General features: G+C 41.3%; 1 protein-coding gene across 1 annotated transcript in view; it reads left to right on the top strand.

The window, feature by feature from the left end:
- Positions 1 to 15,133, top strand: part of SERPINF1 (serpin family F member 1) — a 48,089-nt gene extending 32,956 nt beyond the window's left edge. Inside the window, exons 5-8 of the mRNA XM_075263633.1 lie at positions 478 to 681; positions 2,261 to 2,403; positions 7,070 to 7,280; positions 12,887 to 15,133. Of these exons, the coding sequence (XP_075119734.1) occupies positions 478 to 681; positions 2,261 to 2,403; positions 7,070 to 7,280; positions 12,887 to 13,149 (821 nt within the window). The 3' untranslated portion in view covers positions 13,150 to 15,133. The remainder of the gene's footprint in view (positions 1 to 477; positions 682 to 2,260; positions 2,404 to 7,069; positions 7,281 to 12,886) is intronic.
- The last annotated feature ends 58 nt before the right edge of the window (positions 15,134 to 15,191 follow it).

Raw genomic sequence — 15,191 nt, 5'->3', positions numbered from 1 at the left:
AGGAAGACAGTTGCTGCCTCATTGTTGCAAACCAATAGAGGGCGCTCACTGGAATGTGCAAGCCCGTCTTAAGACAGGATTCCAGTGAAACAACCCAATAATGGCTGCTCCCTTTAGCCTCATGCCCGACCTTCCAAGAGGCCTTTGTTTAGCAATGACGCTGGGATTAATACCAGGTATAGTCTCTCAATCAATGGCTCACGGACACTCATCTATGGGACCTTACTGCCTCTAGTTTGTGGATGAAATGCTGAGCCATCACCTAGTCAAATAACTTTTTGCAATGAAGTCTGTATGATGTTACTTCTATCGTCTATAATACAGGTCCATAGTATGGAATTATTGTGTCCCCCCATACAACTGCCATACACAGGATGGACCCAATAATAAAGCTTTAGTTTCTACCGATGATGGCTGCGTAATCTTACAATGTACATTGCCCATGTGCAGGTGGATGAACTGTATTCTGTTTTTCAGGGTTGAAGATGCGTATAGATTTTGTGAATCAATTGGAGAAATTTTATGGGAATAAACCCAGAGTCTTGTCGGGAAATAATCGTCTTGATCTGACGGAAGCCAATGATTTTGTGCAGAAGAGAACCGATGGCAAAGTAGTGAGGTTCTTCAAGGAAGCTCTTTCAGGCGTCAGTGTCCTCCTGCTTGGAGCCGCATATTTTAAAGGTAAATGTAAAAAGATGTGACCAAGCACAGAATTGTAAAAGCAAAACAGCATTGCCAATGTGGATGTCAGATGCCGTTAGTATGACAGATGATTTCCATCACAAAAGCCTTGGACTGTGTCCTTCATGTTGAGAATAAATCAAGTTATCATATCCATTTTGATTCTTCCAGAAACATAAACAAGGAGGGGTTTACAGGGTTAAAACACCCCTTGCAGAACAAGTTTAGGCTAAGGCCCTATATTGTGGAAATACGGAAGAAAAAAACAAAACAACAAGTACCAGCAAAGTCAATGAAATTCTGGCCAATCCCATGCACACATTGCATAAAAATTGCGTTTTTTTTTTCCAGCTGCGTTCTTTAGCTGTGTTCCACAATGTGGAGACCTGGACTGCATTTTATATCCAAATCCTTTGCAGTAAAGTGGATGAGACTGCAATCCATAACAAAATCAGCATGTAAAATATGTATATTATTTTTTATTTATTTTTTTAATGGAAATGCAGGACTACAGTTGGTTGGTTCTATCAGTAACAGCCAGGGGAGCTGAAGGACAGAAGGGGCACTATGTCTTCATAAAGGGGTTGTACAGGATAAACTGTTTTTGACAAGAAGGCCAGGTAAGGTAAAAAAAAAACCAAACCCCCAAAACAAACCATACTCATCTGTCCCTAGTGCTCCGTTGTCTCTCAGTGTGGTCCGGTCCAGTGGCGCCCTGGGGCTTCTTCTGGAAGAAGTCCTTGCCCCATGTGACCAGCCAGCGGAGTAAAGAAAGGAACCAGGGCAGCAGAGGCTCTTGATTCGTCACATGAGGCAAGGACCATTGCCGGAACAAGACCCCTGCAGCAGTGGGGCCAGACTCTGGTGGGAGACACAGGAGCACCGGGGACAGGTATGTGTTTTTTGGGGGGTTTTTTTTTCACATTCTCCGACCTCCTAGCAAAAAAACGTTTTCCTGCACACCCCATTTCAGGAGGGGGCTCTTATTTCCACAAACAATGTTCATGGTTGGGTCATGGCGATTTTTTTTTTTTCACACGGCTGCCTTAAAATTAATTCATGTGAATGGGATTTTGCTTTTTCTTTTTTTGTTTAGCCAAAGCCAGGAGTGGATTGAGCAGAAAGGAGAAGTCTAAGAACTTCCTATATATTTCCCATTCCTTTTGTAGCCATTCTTGGCTTTGGCTCCAAATAAACGCAGCAAAATCTGCAACAACAAAAAAAACAGCAGCATTTCTGCAACGTGGGCTCCGCCTTAACATCTCGGGTTCAGCCAGTTTGCTTCAGTGTTACATCCAGTTATAAATATGGGTACAATACAGCAACCCCATTGTCTGTTAGAATGGAGTGGTTACCCTATAGCCATCATCGGGATTTGATGCTTTTAGTAAAATTCCTTATGTTGTTTATACCAGGTTTTTTTTGGATTGTCTTCTTATTACTACGCATGGCTGTTTAGATTTTTATTCTTTTTAAGCCATGTTACCATGTTAACCACTTCTTCACCTCTCATAAACTTTGTGCTTGTTGTTCTTTGTCGGATGAGAATCTTTATGACATTTCTTGAAATTCACAACAGGTCAGTGGATTCACAAATTTAACCCTCGTGAAACCGCCTTTCGTGATTTCCACACAGATGAGCAGACATCTGTTTCAGTTCCAATGATGTCCGCCAACAATCTCCCCGCGAGATACGGCCTCGACTCCGATTTTAACTGCAAGGTGAGAAAAGTACCTTCTCTATCTTTTAGAAATCCATCAGGGAGTAATACGCCAAGTCCTTACGCTGCTTCAGCTTCTTTCCTCCTTAAATCATGTTGTTAGCTTCCAATTAATGAGTACACCAGACTAGACGCTTGTCTCATGTCCTTCAGGATCTCCCCCTAGTACCTTGTGATGATGACTGGCCGCATAAAATGAGGAGACAAGCTGCCAAACAACTGCGGCATGCACACACAAACCAAGGGTGGAATCGCTAGGAAAGTTCCGGCCTTGATAGAGCCGTTTCTATTCGCTTTATTGAGATATCATTAGGTTGGCCAAAAGTTATAGGCAGTTATACAGTATTTGGCATTTCTGCAAATAAGTCAGATTTCAATTTGCAGGTGCTGTAGGTCTTATCTGACCTTTTCACACACCGGCTCAATAATGTAGAGATCGGGTAATTATATCAGTCAGCCCCTAGGGTTGCATTCACACAAAGCATTTTTGATGCGTTTTTTATTCTTTGGGAAAAAATGCAATAAAATAGGCAATGCAAGGATAAGTGATTAATAGGCAAAACATATCTTTTTTAAAAAACAAACAAACATGTGTTTTACAAGTTTGTTGCAAAAGTGCATCATATGAGCACAGCCTAAGGACAGGGCCCCCATACGTAGCATATAAACGTCACGTATTACAGCACCTCCAAGGTGGATGGGATTCGGACTAATCCCCTTCACACATTGCAGAAAAAAATCTGCAGTGGAAATGCTACGATTTCAAAAACCATCACGTTTTTGTAAATCATAGCATGTCAGTTATACCTATGGAAATGCTGGCGGTTTCCTTAAAGGTATAATAGGGACAGAAAGTTCCCAGAGAGGGGGCCACACGGTGGCTCAGTGGTTAGCACTGCAGCTTTGCAGCGCTGGAGTCCTGGTGTTCAAATCCCGCCAAGAGCATAAAACCATCTGCAAGGAGTTTGTATGTTCTCCACGTGTTTGAATGGATTTCTATCCCATATTCCAAAGACATACTGATAGGGAAAAATGTACATTGTGAGCGCTATGTGGGGCTCACAATCTACATTAAAAAAAGAAAAAAAAAAAAAAAAAAAAAAGAAAGTTCCCAGAGGAAAACTCTGCAGACTTCCTGTGAAAAGCTTTATGGAAAAGAAAAACGTGATGTGCCTTTACTATAGCGCTTTTTGGCTGTGACTCATTATGTAGGGCCTTAGCCTAGAAGACAGATCTCTGGCTCAGTCATTATTTATTAGTATGAGCCTCATCCACTGTCCAGTTAGTCCCCATTCCCATGGAGTAACGCGGCGCTCATTCTAACACGTAAACACGTGTCAGAGTGATTGCTTTAAAACAGAATCTCATTGACTTCAATGGGTTCCGTCTTACACATGCATTGAAATCAATGGGAGGCTTTTTAACCCATTGATTTCATTGCCTTACGCGCGTTAAACGGAACCCATTGAAATTTTTTTTTTCTATATGTATAGGGTGTTTTTTTTGCGGGGCCAGGTGTACCTTTCAGTTATAACATTTTGGGGAATTGCTATTGCTTTGATTAAAGCCGTCCCCTGTTCAGTTTCCCCGGAGTTTAGGACAGAAACCCCGGGGCGTGCAGTGGTCGCAGTGTGAACACCCCTAACAGGGACATATTTGTAAATTGTAGAATCACCTCTGCAAGGAACTGGAATTTCCTTTTAAAGAAATGGAATGCATAGAAAGTTCTTACATTTGTCCTTTCAGCTCCATCCACTTTTGTCTTTGGCTCATAAAACTGCATTAAAAACTGCAGTAGCTTTTTGCCAAAAAACCCCCCAAACCTCTTTGTGTCTGAAGACTACCTAATGACTGACTATCACGGAGTAAAGCAACAAACACGCACATAGAAGCGTTCCACATACAATAGTCTACTTGCCAGTTTTTCCGAAACAGCAAGTCTCCTCTCACTGGTAAATGCGATATACCTTGCCTTTAGCATAAGAATAGGAATACAGCGACCGGAGAAATGTTCTAGAATCCTTCTGTCACTTTGTCTCCAGAACAATTTGACACTTGTTATTTTATGCCGGCGTTGCATTAACTGATTAAAACACTATCACATGGAGAAGTAACACTCTTCAGATCAGCAATTCTCAAGCATCTCCTTGGTGTATGTGAACAGACTGCTTGGAGGCATATGAGAACTAAAACACTATTTATTCACATTTACTGAAGAATAAACGATTCTATATTTCTAGTAATCAAATGATAATTACCAAAATATGTTCTAGGAAGTAATTCTCTCGGCAGCTATTTATGCAGAACAAAAAATGTACCCAATATTTCATTTTTGTACGGAATCATTTCATACAGCCAGCGGGTGTGCAAAATATTTTGTAGGCTTTTATTCTGCATCCACTGTGCAGTAAATAACAAGACACTGCGTGGTTGTCAAAGCACAAAACATGTGAAAAAATATATTAGCACATGTTAAAAATTTCCTGGGAACCATAAAAACTAAGTATAATGTAAATTGACTTTATGAGAAACAATGCATAATGCAACTTACCTAATGTGACACAAATTGCCTTCTGTACAACTTTAACACAGGAAGACTAGTTCTTGCACGTAATGTTCTTCCCAGTGGTCTTAAAGGGGTTGTCTAGTTGTAAAGCAGACTAGCATGATACCAGCGTAATATGGAGACAGGTTGGTACCGCAGTCCAAATAGATGGCAAAAAGTATTGTGTGCTATGGCTGACGGCATCTACTAAAGAAAGCAGCAGATTTATAGATACAAGGTAGCAAAATGTTAAGACAAAAGCTTGACCAAGGTATCTGGAAGTTAGAGATGAGCGAGTACTGTTTGGATCAGCCGATCCGAACAGCACGCACCATAGAAATGAATGGATGCACCTGGTACTTCCGCTTTGACGCCGGCCGCTTAACCCCCCGCGTGCAGGCTACGTCCATTCATTTCTATTCGAGCGTGCTGTTCGGATCGGCTGATCCGAACAGTACTCGCTCATCTCTACTGGTAGTAACACCAGACCACGTAGCATAAACACCACAATTTGGCCGCAGCATTTACAGTGCCTGCAAAGTGGCTAATCCCATCCACACATTGCATATCCGCACATATGATAAGGAAAAATAAGATAAGATAACCCTTTGATAGACCCACAGTGGGGAAATTTCAGTATGTTACAGCAGCATAGTAATACAGATACAGGATAATACACAGTAATATATTACAGAAGTAGACACACATATGCTGAGACGAGATGTACTAGGAGTCAATAGCATCCTGCACTTTCCAAAACCGTTGTGTTATTGTAAATCACAGCATGCCAATTATACCTACGGAAAGGCTAGCAATTGTTTCATAAAGATATAACTGAAACAAAGTCTGGAGAAAAAAACTCTTTGGATCTTCTGTAAATCGTGCTGCAAGAAAAACTAAGAAGCCTTTCTGCAGCAGTTTTTCCCGCAGCGATTTTTCACTGCGGCTTGTTATGTGGGGCTTAGCCTAAAGGATTTTTTTCTAAGGCCATAGTATTGATGGGCTAACCTTCAGATACAGCATCAATATCAATATGGGCAGCACAGTGGCACAGAGGTTAGCACTGTAGCGCTGGGGTCCTGGGTTTGAATCCTGCCAAGGACAACATCTGCAAGGAGTTTGAATGTTCTCCTTGTGTTTTCGTGGGTTTCCTCCAGGTACTTCGGTTTGTTCTCACATACTGATAGGGAATGTAGATTATGAGCCCTATATGGGACAGTGACTAACGATGTCTGTAAAGCGCTGTAGAATATGATGGCGCTATACAAGTAAGCATAATAAATAAATAAATAAATTTCAGATTATTTGACACCCAACATCCGTTCTGATTAGCTTGTCAAGCTGTCTATTGATCACAAGGCTATGATAAAGCTCAGTCTCAAGCACAACCACTATCCAATATCCCAGAGTCCAACGGCAGCATGCTTTACACCACTCCATTTCCATCTTAGGGTCCATTCACATGGAGTAAATGTGCGTTCATTTTGGTACAATACACGTGTAAAGAATACACTCTGGAAATAAAGACTCCCATTGACTTTTCTTTGTGTGCATATACGCGTGTAAAAAATACACGAGTTAAAATCAATGCTTTTCAACGGGAGATGTTTTATGCATCGCGTTTTTGGGCGTGTATTGTGACGCGTATTTTGCCAATTACAGGCGTAAAAAACATGTCCGAAAACGCGACAAAAATGCGCCATAAAACGCGTCGCCTTTTTTTACATGTGTAAAAATACACACCAAAATGAGCGCACGTTTGCTCCGTGTGAATAGACCCTTAGTTTGCATCTGCACTTGGGATTCTGTTACCCCTTTTTTCTGCTTATAAAAACTGCATTTTTCAGGTGGAAACTAGCCAGACCCCAAGGGGTCTGCAGGTAATTGCTTTTAAAGCAAATTGGGTTTACATTTTTTAGGTTAGCAAGAACTGTTTTCACTCATCCAAGTTTCCCGTTGAAATCATCAATCGTTGAAACAGAGTGCAATCCGTGCAAAATAACACTCCGATTGTGCACTTGTTACACACAATTCTGTAGGTCAGGGCAGCAATAGTAGCCAACATCTTTATACTGTCAGTGTACCAGCGTCTGTATAAGTAACACCATTTATGTTTTTATAGATTGTCCAGCTGCCGTTGACGGGAGGCGTCAGCATCATGTTTTTCCTCCCTCTCACAGTCACCCAGAACCTGACTTTAATTGAAGAAGGTCTGACATCTGAGTTTGTACATGACATAGACCGGGCGTTGCAGTCAGTCACCATAACACTGAGCGTACCAAAGCTGAAGGTGGAGTACGCAGCAGATCTTGGGGGAACACTTCAGGAGATGAGTAAGTCTTCATTTCCCTTTGTATTTACTATGTTATGTTGTACATGTTACTTTGTATTTCAGCTTTATGTTAATGGTCATTAAACTGAAAACCTTTACTGGCATAATAAAAATGTGCTACTCAGGTAACATGCATAAGGGGAAGTTCACAACGAGTTTTTTGCTGTATCCGCCTCAAAACCCTGACCAAAAAGACGGCTCCCATTAAAATCAATGGGAGCCGCTCAGTTCTTTTTTCCGGGAGCCGTTTCTTCCAGTTCCCGGAAAAAAGAAGTGACATGCTCATTCTTCAGGCAGAGTCGCCTCGCAGTTCGGCCTGAAGACACTCCCTTCTCCGGACTAGGCCCATTCATTCGGCCTAATCCGGAGCAGAGTGCGCGGCTGGATGCCAGTGCAGTGCACCGGCTTTCAGTTGCAGCTACCCGGTTTTTGGATCGGAACCTGAGTCGGCCTCTGATCCAAAAAACCCTGTGTGAACTTACCCTTATATGTGAGAGCTTCATTGAATCTACCATCATAAGCAGAGGCATAACTGAAGCTCCTGGGCCTCAATGCAAACCTTACCCTACCTTATGCCCTTTAGAAGAGTAGAATATTTTTTTTAAATTAGAGTTACTTTTGGAGCCCCTTTAGGGTCCAGTAGAAACTGCTACCACTGCAACCCATATAGCTACACCCCTAATCATAAGATCTTCTGGTGGCGAGCTCCAGGGTCTCTCTTAGGTGGGTTGCACATGAACAGCACGGCCAGTGCAAAGATGTAATCTAAGTGCCACCCATACACTGACCATGTTTCCATGGCCCCATTCATTCAATAAATAGGATCCCCAAAATTGGACAGGAATAGGACTTCCTCCATATATTGCGGCCCGAGTTGTCAGCCTGCACACAATACTGAATAATTTGTGTGTACGGCCCACAGAAAAGAATGGGTCAGTATTCTATCCAGAAAGAATCCAGATAACATACAGTCATGTGCAACGGGCTTACCATTATGTGCATGAATTTTGCAAGCCCCATGTAGATGAATGGGACACTTGCAGAAATGTATCCAACACATTTGCCACACATGAGTATACCCCAAGGCAGAATTCACATTGCTATAATAAGGTCCATATTATACTTACTATAAGACAGTGGCAAATTCTGTGCCAGTCACGAGTCTACTAACTAGAACCAGCAGCATCACCAGGATTTTAAGGTAGTCACCCACTGACCAGAAGCTTGGACAAGCACCATGGCCTCTTCATTTCATGGAGAGATGCCACAAACATAATTCACTGCAATACTGAATCATGTCCTGAAAAAAATGTTCAGTTAAAGTTTTCAAAAACATTTAAAAATTTATGTATAATAAAGTATAAATTAATCCTTTGTCCATTTTCCATATAAAAAATGTAAAAAAAAAAGAAAAAACAACTTAATTCATATCACTGCACCCAAAATTATACATTATTTATCCTGCGTGATGAACACTGTAAAAAAAAAAAAAAGGCAAAATTGCTTGAAAATTATCAAAAAGTTTTTGTAAAATTTTGTACCCCAAAATGGTGCCAATAAAAACTACAGCTTGTCCCACAATAAATAAGCTCTCACACAATTCTGCACATGGAAATACTATAGAAATGTGTTACCTCGGTACCACAGTAAATTATATGCAATATAATTTATATAAAAATTATATTGTAAACTATGGGGTACGTTCAGTTTTACAAGCCAATGTTAATGTGTGATCCTCTGGTGTCAGACACACAACTATTAATACTTGTGACCTATCGTATCCCAGTAGGACTGTGGGACAGAAATGGAATTCTATTCCAATGAGAAGCTGGAGTAGATTTCGTTTATTGCTTACGCATGAAAACTGCTGTAAGGGTGGGTTCACACCAGTGCCCGATCTCCGCTTTGTGGGTTTCTGTCTTCTGCTGACAGGAGACAGAAACCTGGCATTCAGTGTATGGCCATGAGTGCCCGTGAGCGTCTTCTGGTCTCCACGGTGAAACCGTTTTTTTTTTTTTTTTAACCAGACACAAAGTCCTGCATGTCCGACTTTGTGTCTGGTTAAAAAAAAAAAAAATGGTTTCGCCGCAAAGACCAGAAGACGATCACAGGCGGACACTTTGCAAACCCATTCAAATGAATGGGTTTAAAAATTGCCTGCCAGTTTCTGTCTCCCATCCAGTTTCTCAAGCAGGAAACGGAAACCTGCAAAGTGGAGACCAGGCGCAGGTGTGAACCCGCCCTCAGTTTGGCATGTGGTATATTTTGGATGGCATTGGACCGAAAACATTTAGATGTGATGAGCTTGTAGCAATATACCAACCACACTGCACTATATGTACCTACCTAGCATGAAGGAGACAGAATGACGCTAGGTACACACTAGCGTTCAGGTTTCCGTTCTCAGCTTTCTGTCTTCTGCATGCAGAAGACGGAAAGCTGTCAGAGTGGGTCCGGCCGTGTGCGCCGCTGAGCGTTTTATGCTCTCCGCCGCGAAACCGTTTTTTTTAAAATCGGACACAGAGTACTGCATGTCCGACTCTGTGTCCGATTTAAATAAACTGGTTTCGCGGCGGAGAGCATAAAACGCTCACCGCCGCTCACGGCCGAACATCTTTCAAACCCATTCAAATGAATAGGTATGAAAGAGTCCTGCAGGTTTCTGTCTCCTGCCTCTGTTTTGTGCAGGAAACGGAAACCTGCAGAACGGAGACCGGGCGCAGATGTGAACGAGCCCTGAGAATTATTTCCACGTTGTATACTCTTAGCAAAATCTACTTATATGAAAAACAATTAAAATAACAATGAAAACAATAAACAGTTACTGAAACACGGTATGTAATGTATCCTGTACCGTGATGCACCCTAGGAGAAGGTATTGGTCTACGCCATAGAGCACCTACCGTATAGATGAAGGATGTTATATAGGAATCTATGTATGCACGCCAAAGAGCATTATTACATGATATTAAAAAAACAAAACAATAACTTAATAACAATAAGACAGCAGTAGATGTTTGATAAAACAGGAATGCTGATGTCGCCCACATCTATACGACAGCTTATCGTTTATAGGGCAAACTGCGCTACCTTATACCATTTCTGGTACCTTTGAGATTACACCATTTCTGGGCATTTTTCTGCAATGTGTGGATGGGATTTGATAGAATCCCATCCACTTTGCAGAGACTGTAAAACGCCACGTGGGGCCCCCGGCCATAATACATCTGAGGAATATTAATAGAAACTGATAGAAAACAGATTTACTTTAGCTGATAAAATTAGAAATCACATTTTTTTTCTATTACTGAGAAATAACATGAACCCCACAGTGTAGTCTCCTTAGTGATTACCGAATCTTATTGCTCAGAAACACATGTGATGGTCCTAGCGATACATACACGGTATAGGAATGTTGGCCCAACCTGGCGATTTTAGCAGAATTGGTTGATAATTTAATGTTTATTGGCAGAAGGTGAGTGAAAGATGGGTTGGAGATGTTGCGGTTCAACATTCCCGATTCTTTTGTTCTTAAAAGGAAAGGTGTCTGGCAGTGGCTTATTCCTCTCTACATATTAAGAACACATGCACACTTGGCTAAACACGTCTATGTGTGTGGGGTTGTGATAAACATCTACCATCTCATTTGGCCAACAGCTATCTAAAGTTTATAGACAGCTGGCAGTATGAAGGCTTGGATACGGATGGTTCTCAAGGTCCAGGCAACTATATTAATGACTAGTTATAAAGACATTTCACCGTTCCCATAAGCCTCCATCTGGTAGATCCTGATCCTTAGATCCTTCATAAACTCATCCCATACTTTTTATAAGCATTTAGATCTCTTTGTTAATGCCTTCACATACAGTCCTATGAAAAAGTTTGGGCACCCCCTATTAATCTTAATCATTTTTAGTTCTAAATATTTTGGTGTTTGCAGCAGCCATTGCCATTTCAGTTTGATATATCTAATAACTGATGGACACAGTAATATTTCAGGATTGAAATGAGGATTATTGTACTAACAGAAAATGTGCAATATGCATTAAACCAAAATTTGACCGGTGCAAAAGTATGGGCACCTCAACAGAAAAGTGACATTAATATTTAGTAGATCCTCCTTTTGCAAAGATAACAGCCTCTAGTCGCTTCCTGTAGCTTTTAATCAGTTCCTGGATCCTGGATGAAGGTATTTTGGACCATTCCTCTTTACAAAACAATTCAAGCTCAGTTAAGTTTGATGGTCGCTGAGCATGAACAGCCCGCTCTCAAATGATCTGAAAACAAAGATTGTTCAACATAGTTGTTCAGGGGAAGGATACAAAAAGTTGTCTCAGAGATTTAACTTGTCAGTTTCCACTGTGAGGAACATAATAAGGAAATGGAAGACCACAGGGACAGTTCTTGTTAAGCCCAGAAGTGGCAGGCCAAGAAAAATATCAGAAAGGCAGAGAAGAAGAATGGTGAGAACAGTCAAGGACAATCCACAGACCACCTCCAAAGAGCTGCAGCATCATCTTGCTGCAGATGGTGTCACTGTGCATCAGTCAGCAATACAGCGCACTGTGCACAAGGAGAAGCTGTATGGGAGAGTGATGAGAAAGAAGCCGTTTCTGCAAGCACGCCACAAACAGAGTCGCTTGAGGTATGAAAAAGCACATTTGGACAAGCCAGCTTCATTTTGGAAGAAGGTCCTGTGGACTGATGAAACAGATTGAGTTGTTTGGTCATACAAAAAGGCGGTATGCATGGCGTCCAAAAAAAAACAGTATTCCAAGAAAAACACTTGCTACCCACTGTAAAATTTGGTGGAGGTTCCATCATGCTTTGGGGCTTTATGGCCAATGCCGGCACCGGGAATCTTTCTTGAGGGTCGCATGGATTCCACTCAGTATCAGCAGATTCTTGAGAATAATGTTCAAGAATCAGTGACGAAGTTGAAGTTACTCCGGGGATGGATATTTCAGCAAGACAATGATCCAAAACACCGCTCCAAATCCTCAGGCATTAATGCAGAGGAACAATTACAATGTTCTGGAATGGCCATCCCAGTCCCCAGACCTGAATATCATTGAACATCTGTGGGATGATTTGAAGTGGGCTGTCCATGCTCAGCGACCATCAAACTTAACTGAACTTGAATTGTTTTGTAAAGAGGAATGGTCCAAAATACCTTCATCCAGGATCCAGGAACTGATTAAAAGCTACAGGAAGCGACTAGAGGCTGTTATCTTTGCAAAAGGAGGATCTACTAAATATTAATGTCACTTTTCTGTTGAGGTGCCCATACTTTTGCACCGGTCAAATATTTGGTTTAATGCATATTGCACATTTTCTGTTAGTACAATAAACTTCATTTCAATCCTGAAATATTACTGTGTCCAACAGTTATTAGATATATCAAACTGAAATGGCTGTTGCAAACACCAAAATATTTAGAACTAAAAATGATTAAGATTAATAGGGGTGCCCAAACTTTTTCATAGGACTGTAGATATGTAGTAGTGGTGACACATAGGCGTTACTTAGGGTTGTGAAATGTAAAATTACCATGTATGTCTTGTATAAAAATGGCTTCCCTTCATACAATTCATATTGTTATTTCAGAACTTCAGACTCTCTTCTCAAGTCCTGACTTCACTAAGATCTCTTCCAAGTCATTGAAGCTCACACATGTTATGCACAAGGCAATGCTGGAACTGAATGAAGACGGAGCAGAAAGTCCACCAAGAGTGGACCCCAAAACTCGCCACCATTTCCCCCTGGAGTTTCACCTGAACCACCCATACCTGTTTGTACTCCGTTCTGATAGCAATGGTGCTCTTCTGTTCATTGGCAAAGTAATGAATCCCAAAGATCTCTCCCGTTAAGCTCTGTGTATCCCATAGGGTTTCTGACTGTTGCAACTTTATTAATTCGCCTGACAATGAATTCTGGATTGTGATAATGTCCCTGAGAATATCTCTGCCCTTTAATGCCAAAAAAAAAAATTCATCTCCAAACTTTGCTGCCAGTTTAATAAATGCCGCCAATTTTTTCCAAGTTTATATAAATCTGAATACAAACCTTGTACAATAGGCACTCGCTGTTCACCAATTGTGTGAATCTGTTTTATAGCTGGAGAGGACCAGATTGAGGCAGATGACATGAATGTAACCAAAGTATCTATTATCATGAGTACAAAAGCTAACTTGTAAAGTTAATGTGTATACTTCTCGTCCTAACAAGTGCTTTAAATGATTTTGCGGAGTATGAGCTTACCAAGCTGTTTGCAGAGGCAATGCTTGCTTCTAAACAATGGGATAAGGCTCTGGCATCATGGAACCCAATTGCTAACTTTTCTGCTTAAAGCAAACCGGTCGGGTGATTTCTGCTGCGCTCTGGGAAAAATATGGTTTATAATGCATATTCTTGGAGCAGGAATTCTGAGTAAGGCCAAGTTCACAAAGGGGTATTTTGGTCAGGATTTTGAGGCGGTATCCGCCTCAAAATCCTGACCAAAAAGACGTCTCCCATTGAAATCAATGGGAGCCGGCCAGTTGTTTTTTCCAGGAGCTGTTTATTCCGGCTTCCGAAAAAAAGAACGGACATACTCATTCTTCAGGCGGAGTCGCCTCGCGAGTCCGCCTGAAGACCCTCCGGACTAGGCCCATTCATTTGGGCCTAATCCAGAGCAGAGTGTGCAACTGGATGCCGCTGCACCACACTGATGTCCATTCGCAGCTACCCGTATTTTGGACCAGAACCTGAAGCGGCCTCCGCCTCAGCTTCCGGTCCAAAATACCCCATGTGAACCTGGGCTAAAAAACACAAAAAAAACCTGACAGGACTCCTAGGAGATAGTGAGAAATTATATATATATATATATATATATATATATATATATATATATATAAAAAACTGTTGTTAAAGGGGTTGTCTCGCCGGGGCAGGACTCAATGAGTAGAGGGTTGTTGAGTATCAGAAACTCTGGGAAAGACCCAGTGTGTCCATGCATTGTATGGATGATAACCAAGCAACATCTGACAGTTTCTGGGCCTGACTTAATTCCAAGAAGGTGAGACAACCCCTTTAAAAACTAAAATTTGAACTTTTGTGAGAGTGCTCTGTTTAGATGCCCTAAAATTTCTGCTTTTATTTCTGCATGCCTTGGAAAACCTTTTTTATGTGACACAAACAACCATGCTGCCTCTGTCACCCCACAAGAGGTACAGGTGGGTTACATATGTATCCAAACAATTATTATGTCCCCTGTATAGAGTCAAAAACCGATGCTTTTCGGGAAACGTTCACCTTTGTATCTTCTTCTTCTTTAATTTTCAATAAGAACCGACTCCCTTCATAAAAAAAAAATTGAAGGGGCTATCCAGGGACTAAATTTTGCTTCTTTCCGGGCCGGATTCTGTCAGTGTTGCACATAAGGTTTCCGGGTTGGTTCCAATTCAGGGTGCTGGGATCAGAACCAGATCCAGTACCCGAATCGATCAGCCTCTTCTGTATTCACTAGTATTACCTGTACTGTTGGTGTAGTAGTAAATCCAGCCCCATACAGGTAACTTACCTGTGACTATTGAACAGGTAGATTAACTTTGGTGCCAGTTCCAATCATGTAACCATGAAACCCAGTATGCAACACTGACAGGACCTCACCAAAACCAGGTAAAAATTATTTCTTGGATAGTCTTTTTAAATGCCAAAAAAATATTCTCTATTTGCATCCCAGTAAATCCTAGCTGGTGTTCTGCTATATACTGGTGAGGTCTCAGCTGAACTCTTACTCTGCTATATGCTAGAACAATTCAATGCAATAAAGTCTGATCTACTTATTGCTCAGGAATCGCGTCTCCGCTGTCTCATTGCTTCACTAGAAATGAACCCAATCATGGAAATATTCTATTTATAAAAAGAATTC

Source organism: Leptodactylus fuscus, chromosome 2 (assembly GCF_031893055.1).
Source record: "Leptodactylus fuscus isolate aLepFus1 chromosome 2, aLepFus1.hap2, whole genome shotgun sequence".
Lineage (NCBI taxonomy): Eukaryota > Metazoa > Chordata > Amphibia > Anura > Leptodactylidae > Leptodactylus > Leptodactylus fuscus.
This window is presented reverse-complemented; position numbering and strand designations above follow the sequence as displayed.